General features: G+C 28.1%; 1 protein-coding gene across 1 annotated transcript in view; it reads right to left on the minus strand.

Moving 5' to 3' along the window:
- The window catches only part of LOC107455593 (differentially expressed in FDCP 8 homolog), a 31634-nt gene extending 14730 nt beyond the window's left edge, over positions 1 to 16904 (minus strand). Inside the window, exons 1-9 of the mRNA XM_043053336.2 lie at positions 16555 to 16904; positions 16342 to 16474; positions 14666 to 14733; positions 12947 to 13111; positions 9361 to 9502; positions 6476 to 6540; positions 4528 to 4627; positions 3200 to 3327; positions 785 to 898 (exon numbers count right to left, since the gene is read on the minus strand). Coding sequence (XP_042909270.1) covers positions 785 to 898; positions 3200 to 3327; positions 4528 to 4627; positions 6476 to 6540; positions 9361 to 9502; positions 12947 to 13111; positions 14666 to 14733; positions 16342 to 16474 — 915 coding nt within the window. The 5' untranslated portion in view covers positions 16555 to 16904. The remainder of the gene's footprint in view (positions 1 to 784; positions 899 to 3199; positions 3328 to 4527; positions 4628 to 6475; positions 6541 to 9360; positions 9503 to 12946; positions 13112 to 14665; positions 14734 to 16341; positions 16475 to 16554) is intronic.
- Between the last annotated feature and the right edge of the window lie 3874 nt (positions 16905 to 20778).

The raw sequence follows: 20778 nt of genomic DNA on the forward strand, positions 1-20778 counted from the left end.
GTCCCACTACTTCCCACGTCCAAATATTTCCCTTATGATACTATTAAGCTCTATTAGTGAACATAAATCATTTTTTCTAAGTAATCAGTTTTTGGAATAAGATTCAAAATTAAAAGTGTATTGCTATAACAAATTTGTGAGTTCACAACTGTAATTTAATACTTTTGCGTACCAAACGAACGGATATATTTTAAATAAAATTTTTGCATTCATCGCTTTGTGCATCAAGCTGAAAGTTAAGTTCTAAAACATTTAACGAATCCCTTTAACCGTAATTTATAATAGTATATTAATGTATTTTGAACCAAAAAATAATAATTTTAAAACGGTTAATAAGATCAGACACTGATTTTAACAACTTTATCCTAAAATGTAACGTAGAATTACAATATTCTCACAATAATAACAATAAAAAAGATCTTCCTAAACTCTTAATTTAGAAATCAATCAAAATCAAAAACATAATGATAACAGTACAGGTAATTTTAACCCTTAAATTAGAGAAACAAAAATATTTATAAGAAAACAATTACTTTAATGACTGATATAAATTTTATGCTGATGACAACCAAACCAATATGAAAATTAATGTGGGGAAACTGGATCCTACCATGTGATTTTCCAGCCAATAAAAATGTATTGCAAACAATGGAAAACTGTGACACTATCATTAGATTTTTATATATAAAAAGATAAAACATACTAAAAATAATATAAATTCTAACCAGATTGCTCGTTGGATATTATATCTCACAAGATTACATAATTTAACAGAGAAATGTACCTTTATGTTTCCCAATTCTGTAATAAAGGCAAATAATGTCGGATTTAGAGATTCAATATTTAATATAGGTTTCTTAATCATGAGCCTTAGGAACTGAAGAGAAGCACGGCAAACCTACAAACAGCAATTCATATAAATTAATAATTACATGTAATATTCATTAAAATAGCTCAGCAAAATTCATTAACTTATGGAAGAACTTTAATCAGAGTTGCTAACAACATTGATTTTTAAAAAAATATTTTATTAATAGATTTTATGGATGGCATTTTTAATATAAATGTAAACAACACAGCTCTACTTCCGGTTAGAAAGTATACAGCTGCTTACTACAGCTTATTCTGATAGGTGATAGTTTCAAATTTATAATTTTGTTTTCAATAAAAGAAATTTATATAATTTCTAAGCTGAAATCTGCTGTATTTCATAAGATAAGGTATTAATGATGTTATTTAATTCTGGTGAGTTTAAGGTGAAATTTGTTTTTAGTTATTTATAAATGTATTGTTAGAAAGGTAACATGGTTTCCAGATTTAGAAAGAGCTTGCTTTTTTGCTAGTCCCGTGTTGGCCACTTTTCACTTGTTTATTATTGTTAGTTCTTATTGCAAGCCATGATCCATCATACGTTAATGTTAGCATATTGTTTGAGCAGTGAGAATAAGTTCATTTTGTAAATTATTATTTAGGTTTAAATTTCAAAGTTGTTATATTGTTGACATTGTAAGAAGTGTTTTATAATCACTCTCTTTCTTCTTCTTTCAAATGACAATTCTTACGTCTTGAAAGGATAGGTCTTCAAATGATGATTCTTAAAGCTTTTCTTTTTTTTAAAAACACAAATAATAAATCAGGTAACTAATATAAGAAATACTACTCAAGAGAGTCTCAAAACATTGTGAGCCACATTGTGAGCCAAATGGCTTCAAAATACATAGGAAACAGAAACATGGAAGTACAGGCAGTAAAGAATTTGCAGAGCACCGTAGTGTAGAAAATATCATTCATTCGAATACTATTAAATCAGCACAATGAAGAGAAAAATAAAATAAAAAATTCAAAACTGAAAATCTTAATCGGATTAAGATATTTATTCCAATTTAATTGTATGATGAAGTATTCATGAAAACAATGATTATGTTCGGAAAATAAGTTCCACATATATGTATAAAGGAAGAATATGAGCGACTCTGTAGCATTGTGGGCATACACAGCTCTGAAGCTTCAAACAGATATGAACTTCCTTGAAGCCCAATTTTTCATTATTTAAACGCTTCACATAAATCCATCTCTAAAAATGTCCTAGATTGTCAGGTTCTTCTGGAGAAGTTGAGGACTAAGGACGACAAATCGCATTCCAATGGATTCCAGGACAGTGCGATATTTACAGTAACAAACAAGCAGATATGTTGGCCAAGTAATTCAAAAGCCAAACACTTCTACCTCTTTGCATTCCACAAAACTTTATATCAAAAATCTAATAAGACAAAATTGGAAAGCCTTACTCGCTTCTCATGTTTCGTATTGGAGCTTAGACCAAAATATTTCAAATTAGCCCTGTGAATTTAATTTCTATTCCTGTATGAGGAAAGAGTTTAATAGAGGATTTGATAATTTCAAAAGTGAAGAAAAGAAAAAGTTTTCAAACTTAAGTAATAACATGCCAAAGAAAAAACTATGTTAGATACTACTCTGTTTCATGGGCAGTAAAAAAAATTATCACAGCACCCACATTAAATTAGTTGGTACCTATTGTTACAATAGTACTTATTATTAAATTTAATTAAGTATCACTGGCTTAAACATAGCTGCCAACATGGATAGGAAAAACTCCAGTAGATTTTAAAAAATGTAAATTTTATGATAATTGTTGCATAATGTACTAAATATTTTACACACAGGGATTTTTCTAGTCATCAAAATAGAATAACTGCAACATTTCCCAGTTATGATTGACATTAAACATACTTGAAATGCTATGTATTACCTTTACTCATAATTTCGAATATTAATAGGCATTTAATTCATCAAAGATAGTTAAAAGATTTTTTTAATTATTTTAAAAAGAGAGTTATGAATAAAAATAAACTGAAAATTTTAGAACAAAAAAAGTTTTGAACTGATTTCTATAAATAAGGTTAGCTTCATCATATAATAGTAATACTTATTTAAATATTCAAGCAAGCAATAATCTGTACAAAAATTCTATATAATAGGGATTCTTTTAGGGAATTTCCTAAAATATACAAAAACCAGGAGAATTTTAATTAAACCAGTAGAAAATGGTAAAATCCATTAGAGTTGGCAGCTATGCTTTAATAGTTTTTTTTTCTATAGCACCTAAAAACTATCGAATGAGTAGACAGAGAACATTATAAGACAGATCTAATTCAGTGTTAATACTAAAAATGAGTACCTTCTTTGGTGTGAAATCCCAGTTGTGAATAACTCTGGCAGGAATAACAGAAATACTATTCCAATGACACCTTGAACAGTAATAGAGGCCATTGTAATCACATTGTCTGGGTAAACAGGCATCATTTTCTAAAATAAAATGATTCTTTTACATACAAGAAATAAGACAATCTTAAAACAAAGTTGCATTAAATAACCCACTTTTTTTAAAATATAAAATCATTGATTCAAATTAAAATAAATCATTCAAAACAAACATTTTAAAATAAAACATTCGGGGGTCTGTCCAGACATTTTGTTAAAGGCTCTGTTTCTGTAAAATTGTGAAAAAACTATTCATAATTTGTGAATATAAAATAAGCATTAAGTCACATTCTTTCAAGCAGGGTCCTGCTTTTGTGAATTTATGCAAATAGGGTCCTGATATTGTAACAATTGCTAAAAACCTTTTCAAGAAGTTTTTTAATTGTAAATGGATACAAGATTCTGTTCAACAATTGCTGCTACTAAATTAGAGATGCAACATACAAATATTTGGTATTTAGCCTATACTGCTCAACAGAAAATNCAAATAGGGTCCTGTTATTGTAACAATTGCTAAAAACCTTTTCAAGAAGTTTTTAAATTGTAAATGGATACAAGATTCTGTTCAACAATTGCTGCTACTAAATTAGAGATGCAACATACAAATATTTGGTATTTAGCCTATACTGCTCAACAGAAAATATACATTTTGGACGAATAATGGAAACAAAATCACTCACATTTTTAATAATTTCCATTGACATATTTTAAATAACACAACTTAGTAATGTACCACTTTTAATGTGTTATTCATTATGTTAACTTAAACAATTCTTAAATTTATAATATTTTATTTAAAAAATTGCCAGAAATTAATTTTTATTTACATAATATTGTATTAATTAATGTTATGAATAAGTATAAATTGATCAATTATTTATTTACAAAAAAACAATTATGGCTTAATATTAATAAGAATGTGCACACGATGTTTGTAAAAGTAGAAATATTTTCTTATAATACAACATCTGGAATTTAAACTTAGGGAAACTTAGTTTGTTTCGAACCGTCTTTCTCCCCCTCCCCCCCGGTAAAAGTTTATTCGATTAACAAAACAATAATGAAGATACGCAAATTTGTGATGGGTCCGATTAAAACATGAATTATTTTCTAAAATTTTTAATTTAATTTATTATGAAAAGATATTTTGTGAAGGGTCTGTTAACGGACCCAAATTTCTTCTAAACAGACCCTTGACATTGGTCTGTTTTTGTAAGATAAAAGTAATATTTAGAATATACTTACTAAATATAAATTTTTTCTTGCATTCCGCACATCTAAATTTTTGTTGAGATAGTCCCGATTCTGGACAAGGACACAGTTCATAAATGCCATTTTCTAGAACCTAATATGTAAAATGAATGTGGTTGAAGAATACAAAGTTAGAATGAAACATATGGAAAATAATTTTTCCAACAAATTACAATTAACTAACCACTAATGGACAAATAAAAGATTTTGTTGATAAACAATCATAGAAAAATAATATGAAATTATTCATTTATCATTAGGGTAATTTTTATAATTTGAAGAAAAGGGTTTAATGAAGTTATACTTCTATACATCATTTTATATATAAAAAAATGAATTTATAGGCTAAAATCAACGCAGTAAAAATACAATTGCGGATAAAAATATGCAATAACCCAGAAAGATATTGTACTAAAAGCGTCCCAAAGATCTTTAAAAACATTATCACATAAGTGAGATAATTTATAAAATAAATAGTTTATTTTATAATTCCCCTAATTTTTTATGTTTTTATGAATAATTTTACTATGGCATACTCGCTAAAGCAGATTTTATGACAAAATGATGGGACACGGTATTTTAATACAACACAAAAATTAAATACAGCACAAAATAGATTGACCTGAAAGCCCTGATTTAACAAGATCATGAGTATAATAATAAAATTCCTGACAAACGGTACCATTGTTATAAATATTATTAGATATAGTTTTCAGTGAGTTGTAGATTTTAGTTCTCTTTTTAAGTTTTAAGAGTGAAGTTTAAAATTGATGAGTGGTGCCAGTTTTAATATAGATTACCACAATCTTAAATTAAAAATATAGCAATTACACAAAATAAACATTCTAAAATTATTGATTGCATATTGAAGAGAAAATAATTTTCTCATATTGACAATTTTCAGCTCTTTTACACTATTTACAGGTTAATTAGATTAAGGTGTCTAAAAAATTAAATTGCAAAAAATTTAGTTTTTTACATACTTTTTTCAACAATTTCATAGTTTGTTAAAAATGTGTGTGACAGGTAACTCGGAATTTGAGGATATGACAAGATAGTCTTTCAAGAGAAGACCATTTGAAAAGGCATCATTATTTTTAGATTTTGAGAAGCAACTCTTTCACTACAATTTATGGGGAATATTTTTACTCCTGGTAAATGTTTTGTGGGGTAAAACTCAAATTTAATATATAAAACCCATGTTTATACGCCTATTGGTAATTCTGGTTGGAACATTGTTAAAAAGTCTTTTAAAATTTTGCAGTTAACAGCACAATTTGGATTTGGCAAATAAATTTTTAATAACTTCTGAAAAAAGTAGGTATAATAAAATCTTTAATTAAACAGAAGAAAATGACTGTTGGTGAACATTTTTTTCCTTCGAAAGTGCCTCCGTAGTTCAAAAATTGTTAAAAGTAACAACTGAAATCTGTGATTTCTCAAATGCTTAGAGAAGCAATTTATAAATTTGGGAAGTGGTTAGACAATGCGAATTCTGATACATATCAATGAAGTTCACAGCTTTTTGAGGCTTGAGGGACTGACAATAAATTACAAATGGAAAAAAAAAAATTTAAACACTCTATGCCTAAAAATTTAGTAATAAATTTGTAACTCATAACTGTAGTACTGGCGAAAGCACCATCTGTTGATGAATAAGTGAAGTATTTTTGCCATCATCAGATAATTTTATCGCCAAAAATGTTTTTAATATAATTTTTTTTAGCAAATACGGGGAAATTTGAGAATATATGGGTAAACAGAAGATAGTCGTAAAATACTTTATTAACAAACAGGAGATTTGGCAGGTATGCAATTCTCATGCAACATGCAAAATTGCTTGAGTTTTCTGTCCTTGTTATAAACAAGTTCAACTTAATAGCACACAAGTAAAATTACATTACAGACAGTTACATAAAGTACCAGTACTTGAATCACTTACTTTAGTATTAGCACAGATCCTTGTTATGAGATTTAAGCATTTGCTATGACATTTGAAACCACAATCTGAAAAATAAACATTTTGCAACAAAAATATAATTCTATTAGTAAAAAATCATTTTTAAATAAATTAAGTAACCACAAGAATGATTAAGCCAAACTTTGAATTACCAAAATAACAAGATTGAAATGCGTTAACTTCAAACAATCAACAAAAAATATTATTATAGATATTCCTCAATGAGTTTTTTATTTTATTTTTTATTCTATAACAGTCGTTGAACAACCAACCTAATTTTGAGTTTACGACTACTAATGTTCAACTCCGTAGAATTTTGAGCTTTATCCAGAAGACAAGGGATCTCCTGGATTAAGTATTGGGAGAAATTTGCCTCTGTGGAGGACTTTTTTGATGGAACTAACCTGCATTTACGTTACATGGAGAGGAAAACCACCAAAACCTCCCACGGTTAGCCTGACTGTAAGGGGACCCTAACCTATGATCCGTCTACCACTGAGGATATTTTACATCAGCACTGTGGTTGATGTAAGCTGGTATTAAGTTCACGATTGTGTGTGTGGTCTCTCCAGAGTTATTATTAGCAGTCAAGTGTATGCAGAATCCCGTTGTGTGTAAATGAGACCGAGAAGCAGCAGCGCGAGAGTGACAAGGATGCAGTCACGGAGAGCAAGTCAACTTATCAATGTGTACCATCCATCAAAGTGAGCATTACTTTTGAGGTAAGCGAGTTCATATCACGTCCATAGGTCTCCAATTTGGGGAGAGTTGAAATCGCTAATGCCAACCATCATCTATCACAAGGTACCTCAAGATTGAATCGAGTTAGCATGTCTTATATACTAATGAATTGATGTTTAATAATCGTAGTAGTAATTACGCCACACATCTTAAATTTTTTCTTCAATTGAAAACTTTTTCCATCAAATTAAATTTTAGTAAAAAGAAATAATAATAAAAAATAAATAAACATTTTCAGAGCAAACATTCGAAATAGGTTAATAATTTCGGATAATTTTTTGTAAACAACTGCTTTTGATTAAATCCATAACGATCACAAATTGTTGCACATGACTCGTGGCAAATTAATACTTCATATAAACTGCACATCATGACAGTTCAACTTTTAAACACAGATAGGTTGCTATCGACTGTAAATTACTGTAGTGGCCTGAAATTTTGGCCACATCATTTCTTCCCTTTTTATTTATTCATGCTGCATATTTTTACTCTCTGTAACGTTCTCAAAAGAAAAACATTTTTATATAGTTTTTAAATTTCAGTAACTTGCTTTGGGTTAATTTTTGTTGCAAAAATGGAGTTTCCTTTTTATAGTTAAATTTTTCAATACGTCATTCTTATAGCCATTACCCAAAGGACGCTACATCGCCGATGCAGATGACATAACACCTACGCCAGGTATTCAGTTCAACAGACAAATGTGTTTTTATCTCGTGCCGTCCAGTTGAAATGTTGACGCGGTGGTTATAGGTTTCTAATGTTCGCCTTTTCAAAGGTTGCTGATGCATTGAAGTAATAAATCTTATTGTTTTTGTGAATGTTTTTCTTGGATATAATTTACACTTATTTTTCTACATAATAAAAGAAGATTTTATTACTTTCTTTGGGACTTTATTGCTTATTTCAAATAGTTGTATAAAATTCAAGTTAAGGATTGGTTTTATTGAACATGCAGCAAAACTACTGTTAACCAGGCACTCTGCTTAAAATTAGCGATGTCCTCCGGCTGGTTCAATTTATTTGAACGACCAACAGTTTTGTTTATAACACACATAACAGAAGTTATAAAAGATTAATGCAAAACAAATAAACATTTCAAAAGCCCACCTAGTATTATTTTTCAGTTTCTTATAATGAGAAAGCATTTTTTTCTTTCCTAAATTCAAAGTTCCAATATAATGTTACTATCTCAAAAAATGCTTACTGTCACGGGCCATTTCATTATGATTTTACCAGTTTAGAAGAAATCAAACCTTCTCTATTTACAGGAAATTTTTTTCTAAGAATCGAAAAATTTAGTAATCTTGTAAAAATATCTTTATTTAAATATCGCACAAATAATATATTTTTAATATGGCACACTTTAAGCTAATGTGCCAGAATTTCTTTTTTTGATCAGGATAGCCAAGAAAATTGTAGTTTTGTCCAATTGGTAATGCCCTTTTTTAAGTTACAATAAGTCAATATTTTTTTTTAATTTACTATACTTATAATTCTTTATTTTATCTTAAAATTATACTTATAAATCTTTAACTATATGTTTATTATAAGTTTGTAACTTTTGCTCCATTACCTGTATAAGTACAAAACATGAATCTACCAGACATAAGGACTTATATCTACTGTCACTCTTCTTTTTCTGCCTAAATTTCCAAAAGCATGAAACTTTGATGCAGTATCGCCTTTACGCATGGGCACACCTGGGCAGTGCCTGGGGGGTCCCAAGTGCTTATTGGGTCCTTCAGAATCTTACTTTTTATAAATTGTATTAAAAAACTAATAAACAACATTGCATAACATATTTTTCAAAATAAATATATTCTCATGTAAAAAGCGTGAATTTTTTTCTACAAGTAGTGATTGATTAGCATGTAAACACCAATAATTTGAACAGTTTATCACCTGGAAAACTCAAAAAGTCAATCGAGATCTACTTTTCTAATTAAAATGAAGTTTTTAGGTACTCAGGTCTCTAAGTCATAATGTCTCTAATAATGCTTGACCACCACCAACTCTGTTTAGTATTTATAGTTAGTTAAATAAAGTTATAATTGAAAGAGTTTAGTTTAACTTATTATAAAAGTGTTACATTCTTATTAATTATATTGAACATACTGTATACATACCCACACAGCGATACCAATTTTTCATCACACCCCAAATAATGCCACAGCACTTTTCACAATATTGTTGAGGTCGTTCTAAGCTACGAAGTTCAAAATTGTGACCCATTACCACAGTCAAGTCTTGAAGATTAGCAGGAGCCTCCTAACAACACAAAATATATAATCAATGACGTTTAGAGATCATTTAGTAATTTCATTTTAGCCAAATTAGAAAAGAAAATACCAGTATAATTAAAAAGAAAATACTCCTTCAAATAAGAAAAGAAAATTGTATCAATGATTACATCCTACATCTTGAGTAACACATAGGAACAACACATAAAGAGAAACTTAGTAATTTCATTTTAGCCAAATTAGAAAAGAAAATACCAGTATAATTAAAAAGAAAATACTCCTTCAAATAAGAAAAGAAAATTTTACCAATGATTACATCCTACATCTTGAGTAACACATAGGAACAGCACATAAAGAGAAACTATTCATGAAGGTACTTAGTTCAAATTATTAATATTTGTGCAAACATAAAAAAAAATTTTACCCCCCAAAAAAAAATTATGAAGCTCAGTGATTCCATTTCACCAAATATAATTACTGTAATAGCTATGAAAATCAACTTTTTTATATAATAATCAATTTTAAAAGAAAAGTCAAAGCAGGATTTGTCTTTATCAAAAATTGGGTCAGTATATATATAAAATGAACATATATAAACACTTTAGAAAAATAATATCACTTTGTCTATTTTGTTGATATTATTTGCTTAAATTATGTAAGAAAAAGAATGGTACTTTTAACATGGTTGCAAATAGAGATCATATAATGGTTGCAAAGGGTTATTGACACAATAGAACAATTCGAAATAAATGCAGGCCCAGCAGCCAAAGAATATGCTCAAACTGAAGATAACCATAGAATTTCAGCTACCTCTAACCATACAAACTGAAGATAACCATAGAATTTCAGCTAACTCTAAAAACATATGAAGCATTGCATGAGGGTAGATCAACAAGAAAAGGGATATATGTACTAGAACTTGAGACAGGTGAAAATGGCAGAGAAACATGTTATAGATTTGATATTATGCATTGAATGCACAGGGTATCTGCTACATTTTAGATTTTCAAATTCATGACTTTCCATGACTAATTCCAAGAATTTTTCATGACTTGACGAAGTTACTATTTTCTCCAACAAAAACACAACAATAAATTTAAAAAAGCATTATAATAACGTTAATTGAAATGATAGGTATAACCAAAACCAAAACTATGCATCTTCATAAGTATTTATGGATTTTAAATTTAAAAAAACAGAGTAAAGAAATAGTTGAAGCAATAAAATAACAATACAAAAGTAAATAATTTTCCTTTCTTTTTTCCGCAGAATTATATTCTAAAGATACTTTTCTTGTTCAACAGAAAAGAAAGAAATACTCATGAGTTTTCTGTTCTCATTTCAGGAGAAAAAAAATTCGCCCATGACTTCAGCTAGAATTTTAAATTGACAAAATAAAAATAATAAATTCCTAAATCACAGAAATTTAAAAGATAATTCATGCTAGAAATGCTTTTTCTTTCATTTTTTGAAAGAACACCATAATTTTTAAAGAACACGATAAAAACATTTTACATTTTAATAAAATATGACTGAGAGTGGGGATTTTGTTACAAATTCAGATATTCGGAACACCATGAAATTGGGAGGGGGGAGGAAGAATACCATTTTAAAAATTAGATTTTTCGGCGACCTAAATCCATGATTTTCTATGTTTTTTTTTAAAAAATTGTTAAAAACATGACATTTCATGACAAATTTTGTCAAATACCAAAACTCATGACTTTCCCGGTGCACAGATATCCTGAATGTATTAAGTCAAGTTTATTACAAACGTTGTGAAATTTACTGAAAAATTCTTCCTTTTTACAGGCTACAATTGTGTTGTTTCCTCATAACTTTGCAGGCATAAATTACGAAAATTGAAGTAAAGTCATTATATTACTTGATTAATTTTGTTTCATTCAAACAACAGGTTGCAATTTCAAAAGCTAAGTAAAACCGAAATTGGTATACATTTGAGTTCTAATGCTCAAGAATAATTAATTTTTTTAAAAACATTTGTATTTAAAAATTAATTTAAAGCATTTTAAGATGTGTTCCAGATATATTATCAGGGTTACCATTCAAATCTGGAAAAAAAATTCCCTGTGTTTTTCCTGTACAAATTATATTATAGGAAACAAGGAACAACTTAACCTACTTAAAACAAATAATGCTATAGTAAATTAAATAGTTCAGTATAGCAGAAATATCATCCTTAAATATCCCATAGAATGCGCTTTGGGAGATCAACACTTTTTAAAAGATGAAAACAAGAAATAAAATTCCCAGCATTTTCGCAGTTGGTAAGGAAAAACTCAAAATTCCCTATTACTTTAGGTGATTTTTAAAATTCCCTGTATATTCGAGGTTTTGCCTGCGGAGTGGAAACTCTGATTAATGGTAAGTAAGTTTAAAGATATACGAGATGATCATGTTTCAAACTTTGCATTACAAAGACCTTCAACTATGTCGTCATTTATAACAATTACCATTTCTGGAAAACAAATTAAAGCTGCAAAATACAAAACGATATTAAACCAAATAAAAAAAAAATATTTAAAAGCAGAAGATTATAATGGCAAAAAATTATAAAATAATTTTTTGCTGTAAATTTTTAGCTCATTGGTCATATTATAGGTTTGGTTTCGTAGCAACCCAGATTTGACATTAAACTAATAAACAAAAACTTAAATTTTAGGATATAAAGCACTATAAAAAAACAAAAATACAAACAAAAATTTTAATGCACTGTAAGTATTAACTTTTCTCATTCTATAGTATACTTTATTAGTGGATAAACATTCAAATAACTGACTATTTAAATTTTCAAAGATTCAATAATACTCAAAAGGAAAAAATAAATACATTTTAGCGACAAATCATATTCAAAAATCTGTCAGACCTACAAAAATGATCGTTGTGATTAAATAAATTATTCAAGAATAAGTAAAAAATTAAATAGCCAGTGCTAAACCTTATATATTAGACATATCTGAATAACACACAAGAAGGTATCAGAAAAGAAAGGCAGAAACAACCTATTGTAAATAATTACCTCTCTTAAAAAAAAAAAATTTACCTTATAGAATATACAAATATAAAAAAAAACTTTCTTTTTTAATTATTATACATGTTTTTTTAATTAGGTAACAATGCAGAAGCATTATCAAATTAATATAGCAGTGATCATCTTTATTTGACAATCCCCATACTAACAAAGAGAAATATATTTCCTTTTCAGAAACATGTTTCATCAGTAGCAAATGGTAATTTAAACTTTTTTGTTGATATATTATAATATCAAAACATAAAGAGACGCTTTTTTGTTCATATTTCTTTTTGTTGTTGATAAAAACGAAACCATAATGACGGAGATGGCTAGACCAGTCTTGTAAATAATGAACTATTAAAAAAAGAATTCAACTATGTTTAATAAAACATAAAAATTGGAACAAAAATTTCAAGAAAATAACATAAAGGAACATACATTTATCTTTTGAAGTTTTAACTTTAATTGAACAAGTTTGGCTACCAAGTATTTTTTTCTATCTTTACTTTTCTCTCCATTATCAACTGCTATCACCCTAATCATATCTTTACAGCGTTCAATAGCCATTTCTAGTTCTTCAGTAGTTGTGAAACAGAAATAGCCCTGAAATAAAAAGAATTTAAATATAATTTCTTGAACGGGGTAGACAGCCAAATTGATCACCAAAAGAAACACCTTTTAAGCTTTTTTTTTAAAAAAAGAAAACATTAATCAGGATATGCATATTAGTAAATAATTTTGTCCCTATCGTCAAATGTTCATATTGTATAGATACATATATATGTATATAGATACGCAGAGCCTGCATGTCAAATTATTAGCCAGTAAATTAGCCAAATATCAAAAGTATTCGTCAATTTTCGAAATTCTTTGCAAAAGGAAAAAATATTTTGATTGTTCTTTTCTCGCAAATAAACTTCAAATCAAAATACTGTGAGCTGAATTATTTTGTAAAATTCAAATTCAAATCAAGAGCCAATTTTCAGTTGGGGAAGAGTAATTAAGAAATGAATGGAAAAGAAATAGAACAGGTTAGGTCAATTATTGATAACTTCTTAGACTAAAGCAGTAATATAAGGATAAACCAGAAGCAACATTATGTTATTGTCACAAAAAAAATATATTCTCTACAAAAATAGTTGGATGATAATATGCATTTTACTACCACTTAATCTGTTTTATTGACACAAACTATAGAAAAGAATTTTGTCACGCAATATCACACAATCTGATAACAAACATATTAATCTGTTTATTTTTTTATTTATTTTTTTTTACAGTAGTTTGTCTCATGCTTTACGTTATCTCTCTTGTTGCTTACGCTTACATTATCTGGACTTATTATAATTCTAATTGGTTATGTAATGCATCTGTAAGAAATTACTATAATTGAATAAAAAATATAGGATATCCCTGATCGTTTTGAGCTTTCTTTTGAAAAGTACAAAAACTACGTGAAAAATTGCTTGAAATTTTTTTAATTTATAAGATATTCAAAACAAACTTTTACTCATTAGTTGCCATATACAACTTTTCTAAATTTTTTCCATGCATGTACACCATAAAATGACTGCCTTAAATACTTATATCTTGCGCTGTTTTTAATGAATATTTTTATAACTTTAAATCAACAATTTTGTAATTAATTTTAAATTGCTCCAAAAATTTTGTTTAATTCCATTGAATATTTATAACCTTATCGCAAAAAGAAACATAAGGTAAAAAAATTTCCTTAAATATTAACTCAAGGTTTACGAAACTTATTAGAATGAATATATTAAAATTAAATATATGAAATATTAGAATATACATTCTTTTATATTTAGATTTTTAAACAATTCTTACATTTATAATTCAAAAATATATATACTGTTTTGTTCTATACATGATGTTTTTTTTTTTTTTTTTTNAGATTTTTTTTAGTTTTTTTTTTTTTTTTTTTGTAAACAGAAAGTGCTACTGTTACTTAAAAATTAGTAACATATATATTTGCTACTATTAAAAATGTCTCTCAGAAAGGTGTTAGTATTCGAAAAAATTCTGCCACAGAGCCAATGTGTGTATACAGTTTTTAAGACATTACTTGCCCAATTCCTGTCAAAACTTGGCAATCATTTTGGTTCAAGTCTTGAAATGGAAATCTTAAATAAATATTACCTCTGGACGTGAAAAGTGGTTTTCTGATAAACCAAGCTCAGTATCAATCTCTTGAGAAATTTCATCAGCTGAAAGTAATGCAATAAAGTTACACAGTTGATCACAAAATATAATTAAAATTACAACAACAGAAAAAAAAGGCTAAACACAATAGAACACTTAACAATATTTTTTTTAACATTACATTGAACTGCTAAGGGGTGCTTGGCAATAGAATTAGGTGCTACTAGGATTTAAAACAAATTCCGTTCAATTTTTATGAATCCTGCCTTAAAATACCTAGTTTTTGTAAATTGGGGTAAATACCCGAAATTCATAAATACCTCGGTATTCATCAATTTTATTGCAAATTCAATGGTCATGTATTTCTTCAAAGTTTTAGAAAATTATGAATATTTAAGATACACATAAATTTAGCTTACATTGTCAATAATTAATTCATTATTTACTATGAAGAAAAACTCATTCAATTGCTCATGTAAATCATAATTTTTAAGTTTTCTTTATTTGAGAACAGTTACAGTTTAATCCCCTTTAAATTCGCATTCCTAATCATAATTTTAAGTATTTGGTGTTATAAAAGTAAAATCTTATTGAGGAAAATTGTATCACAAATTTATTTTTGAAATGCAAAGATTTATTCACCGTTTTAAGTAACTTATTTTAATAAGCTTATCATACAAAACTTTTCCTAAATATGAATAATACATAACTCCTTATTTGATCCATATTTAGTTGTGAAGAGATGATATCTTTCTGAAGAATAATATCCAATGTGTTAAAGTTGTTGTAAAGCTTCTACTCCTATGGAAAAAAAACTGCTTTTAGATTCTGGAGAAGAAGAAAAAAAAAACTGCTTTTCCCAATTTAAAACTATGTGTGTAACTTATTGGGTAACTCTAAGCTAGGATTTATAGATTTTATTTATTATATTAAGTAACATAATGTATGAAATATATTTATTTAATTTCATAATTTTATTCCTTATGCTTGAAAGAACTGAAATGCAATAATTCTTACAGGAATGAAGAGCGTATTTATTCACTTTTTTTCTTTTTTGTTAATTACTATATACCTATCATTTATTGTTCTTCAATTGAAAAAAAAATCATAAACTATAAACTTTAGTTTGATTAGGAGATGAAAAGAGAAAATGTACAACAAATGACAACTTCTAAAAATAGTTAAGGTGAGGATATTTCCGTATTGTGATTTGTTTGACCAATTACAACTGCCATGGTCCTAAATGAATTTTAAACTTGAAATTTTTCTTAAAAATAAACATGTACAGGTATCTCCAGTGATGAATGTGAGTCATACCCTTTGAGTATGCAACCTTCTGGGATTGTATCTTTCTTTTCTTCTTTAGTTTCTCCGGAAGCCACTGCCAAGACTGAATTTAAATTATTCTGCTGCATATCACGATAGGAAATTTCCCGCATAAGGTTTTAATAATACCAATATCATCCATAAATCATTAAAATAAGAAAAATATCAAAGATGTTACGTCCTGATTTATGGTGCGCTCATGCAAACCCTCAACTCAAGCAAAAATATAGTTTTATTTGAAACAACATTTAACGAATTAAAACTCACGCTCTAGCTCTAAAAATTCAGCTATGGCGAGTGAAAATTTTACGCTCTGATATAATTTAAATGGCAAAAAAGAAAAATACCATGTTTATAGTACTTGTCATCTTCATTTTCCACAGACAGGCAGCATGACTTCGTAATAATATTAATATCAGAGCACACTGGATTTTTTCCTTCCGTTTCCTTATCATACCATGTAGTCATAACTGTTGACATCTAAAAAAAGAATTCAGAAAGTATTAAACTAAAAATTTTAAACTTCTGTAATGATAAACACAAATATCACAAAATATTACATTTAGTTTCTCTTTGACATAGCAACGAAGTATGACTATTTACATTTAAGTCAGTTTAAAATTATTTCACTAAAGTTTAAACAATTCAGTTCAAAAATGAAATATGAGAAAATTTAAGTTCATAAAGATGACCTAAACAAAGATTTTAGGCACAATTATATCTGTTACACTCAAATTTTAATTGGACCTTTCCATCAAGAGACATGTTTGTTTACATTAAAAAACGAAGAGAAAGAAACGATAAAATACTAGATTGAGTAGAACTCTGAAATAAATTTTTTTCAACTCAGAAAAATTTATAAAATTTGTACAAGCGAATAAGTGAGCACTAACAATGAACTATAAGAACGAAACTTCAGTAATCGAGGAAACTGAGAAAATCGTTTCTGAAAATTTGAAATCGATTCATTTAGTAGACCAATATGATATAAATATATCGAAATATCATAACAATGATCGTTTTATACAACAATTAAAAGCAGTTCAATGAGTTTCTTCAGTTTAAAAAATTTATAGAGTATACAAATATCTTAAAAATTTTAGTGAGTTCATTCAAATTGATCAGTTGAGCGCGTACTTATTCACGTACCCTCTACATACTCTACTGAAGTGTGCGGTGTGCTATCATTTATTAATTTTGGAAGAGATAAAATATACTGAAAAGTTCAGGAGAAAATATCTCCCATCTTGCTAAAGTATAACTTTTAAAAATGACTTACTGGAGACAAGCCGGATTTTCGTAAGTGATATCGAATTTTCAAGCTTAAGTTTCATAAAGGTCACCCTGAGTTACTCATATTCTGCTTACCATTTATCATACTTATATTCAGCACTCAATATTCAGTGTACCATTAATATTTAACTATGAATAATTTATACATTGTCACAATAAGTAACATATGCAAACGAAATCAGGTTGAGCACTTCTCTAATCGTATATTTATAATAAACATTTTACCGCTACTCAATAACTTTGCTGTAAATGAAATGAGATGGAAAAATGCATCCGATCTACTTTCATCTAGCTCTGTTAATAAGGAGAGGAAAACAAAACTAAAAAGTGAACAAGTACTTGAAAGTTGGAATAGGGTGACCCTGGGTAATTCAGGATCACTCTGTTTCTGGGGTAAATAATGATCACCTAAGTTTTATCTTAAAAAAATTATTTTTTTTATAATTTGAGACATGTACAAGAATGCTTGTACACTTTACTAAAGTATAACTACATTTACTTAATAATAATTTTTTGTTTAATCTAACAAAATAAGTATCTTTTAAACTGCTTTCTGTACTTTCCATTTCAAAGATGGGCTTCAAAATGTGCATATTTCTACAAAGATCCCCCTCATTCTCTTAATAATAAATATTTTGAGTTACTTTCTTTTTCTTTGATATAAAAGTAGTGTAAACTTTTGTTTAATTGTTTCACATCAACTGTAAACATTATAATTGATTATAGGAAACTATATCAAATGTTGTCCCCTACAGATGGGGGGTAATTATTGATCACTGGGGTAATTCCTGATCATTGTTATTTCTTCTTATAAATAGTATATAAAATAGCTTATAAATAGCTAATTGTCTTTTCTTAAATAACAGTTCATATTTATTAAGTGGAACTTTTGTTTTGAACAAAATTTGTTTTTAACTGTATACAAGACTGTATTCTGATTTGCACCATTTCTGGTTTGTCTTACCTTGCTTCTATCTTAATTTTATGTGTGTACATCGTTAGAATAATTTTTAAGTTTATAAATTGGCTTAGTATAAATATGGTGAGAAATCATAAGCCTAAAAAGGATACTAAGCTTCTAGAAAGCAAAATTAGTGAATTTCTTTTGATGATTGAAAATGAAAATTTCAGTGTGAGACCTGCTGCCAGAGCTGTTGACATACCTTACTTAACTTTACACTTTCCCTTAATGAAGTTAAAAAATCTAGCAAACGTAACCCATGTGGGAACTCTTATATTTCAGCAGAACATGAGAATGAGTTGGCTGATTGCCTAAAATGTATGGCACGATGCAAAGATTTTTGAAAATTTAAAATTTTAATCTTTCTTCTTACTTTTAAATAAATCGTTTTATTAGCTGCTTAAACATATCTTTTTGGTTTATTTGTTTGATCTTGATGTCTTATTTGTTAATTACCATTATATAATTATTTTTAAACAGCCCCTTTACAATAAAAACTGGTGATCAGTAATTACCCCAGAAGTGATCAGGAATTACCCCAAAAATGATCAAGACCAGGGGTAATTCCTGATCACTAAAAATTTAAAATCTTTTAATGCACAACATATTTGGAAAGGAAGACTAGAGAAAACTAAATATTTGGTGAATTTAGATAACATTTGATAGTAACATTTATGACTTTTACGCCAACGATTCCTTTATATTTTGGAAACTACAGATACTTAGAAGGAAGACAGGAAGAGGATGATTTCCACATCCTGATCTGTTTGCGCCAACTACAATTACCAAGGCGCCTAATGAATTTTAAACTTGCAAATTTTTTGTAGAATAAACTATACAGAGATTAGCCTGGGAGTGACTACAGGGAGATTTCCATATCGTGATCTGTGGCAGAATTATTGCCAAATCTTGGCAAGTTCCGGGCAGAGGCCCGCGAGAAACTAAAAAAGACCCTCACAGAAAGGGGCCAACTAATAAGGTATAACTCATAGCCACCCCCGAACAAACATCTACATGTTTATTTTTAAAAAAATTGTAAGTTTGAAATCTATTTGGCACCTTAGCGATTGTAGTTGGCGTGACAGATCACGATGCCGAAATATCCCCGTGACTACGAGTTATCCTTTTCTATTGGCCCCCTTCTAGGATTTTTTTAAAAAAAATTTTTGAGATCACTGCTCAGAAATCACAAAAAGTTGGTGAGTATTTTGGCATAGATCATGATATAGAAATCTTCCCAGACCCAAGAATTCTGAATCCGTATTTACTAAAACCTGGGCCCCATTTAAAGTATTTCAGATGTCTACTTTAAAGATGTATATAAAATATATATAATTAGAAAAAAAATGTAATTTAAAAATTATTTAGTTGTAATAATTGATAAAAAAAAATTAAATCCTAAATCAATTGAACTCAAAATTCTTTTGAATTTCTCATTTTGCTTTTACAGAAGAAAAATAAAGTTAAGTTAAATTTTGTCCACTGCAATTTTTTTGGGAGGAAGGATTTTTTAAAAAATTATATAAGAATTTTTTATTTTTAAAACTATAAATTAGATATTTAAGGAATATTTTTATTATATAAGGAGTTAATATTTGGGAAAAGATATTTTTTTCAGCCTAATTTTTTATATTAGGGAGAGTGACTCACCTTGGGACTGGGACACTTTTTTATTTTGATCAATTATTGTCAAAATTTTATGCAAATCCAATTGTTCAGAATCAAATACCAAACCTTAAGAGCATTCAAAGTTTTGCGCTGCTTAAGTTTTAACAAAATGTCATTTGAATCTGTATATGATTTGTCTTCTTTTTCGGGATAAATAAATGTTGCAGATTGATTCACTCTTCTCAAAACTGATAACTCTTACTCATCTTCATCAACTCCTTCAACCCAACCTACAAAGGCAACAACTGATCTTTTACCAGCAGATTTGATATAAGCAAATCTCCAATATGTAATCTTGTCTCACTACTTTTTTGTATAGATGCACTATCTTATCGTTCAATAATTTGTTGTCACTTTCACTGTTCATTTCATCTAAGTTGCAAGTATCTTCATCACTGTTATAATTGCATAAATTACTAATTGCATAAATTACTCAGTATACTTAAAATATGTTTAAAGTTTGAATTTGGCTGCTCTCTTTTTTAAAGGAAATAAAACGACGGTTCAGAGTGGCCTTATTAATACTGTAGAACTCTGCAGTTTTTTTATACGTCATTTCCCCTGATAAAATTTGCAGCAGATTTTTCTACATTGTTAGCATGAACTACTATATTATTTTTATACTTTTTGCTTCTAATTCTTGTCATTTGTTAAGTCTAATGAGTTCCTAAAATAAGAAATAATAACTATTAATAAACACAGATTATATAGATTAAAAAATATTTTGCATGCACAATATTTTTTTGTTAAAAATCTTTTTTTAATAAGGATTAATTATGTATATCTAGTGTCCCAAGGTGGGCCAACTCCATCTGTCCCAAGGTGCACTATATATACAGTAGGGAACCGATTATCCGGAACG

Source organism: Parasteatoda tepidariorum, chromosome 7, assembly GCF_043381705.1.
Source record: "Parasteatoda tepidariorum isolate YZ-2023 chromosome 7, CAS_Ptep_4.0, whole genome shotgun sequence".
NCBI classification, from domain to species: domain Eukaryota; kingdom Metazoa; phylum Arthropoda; class Arachnida; order Araneae; family Theridiidae; genus Parasteatoda; species Parasteatoda tepidariorum.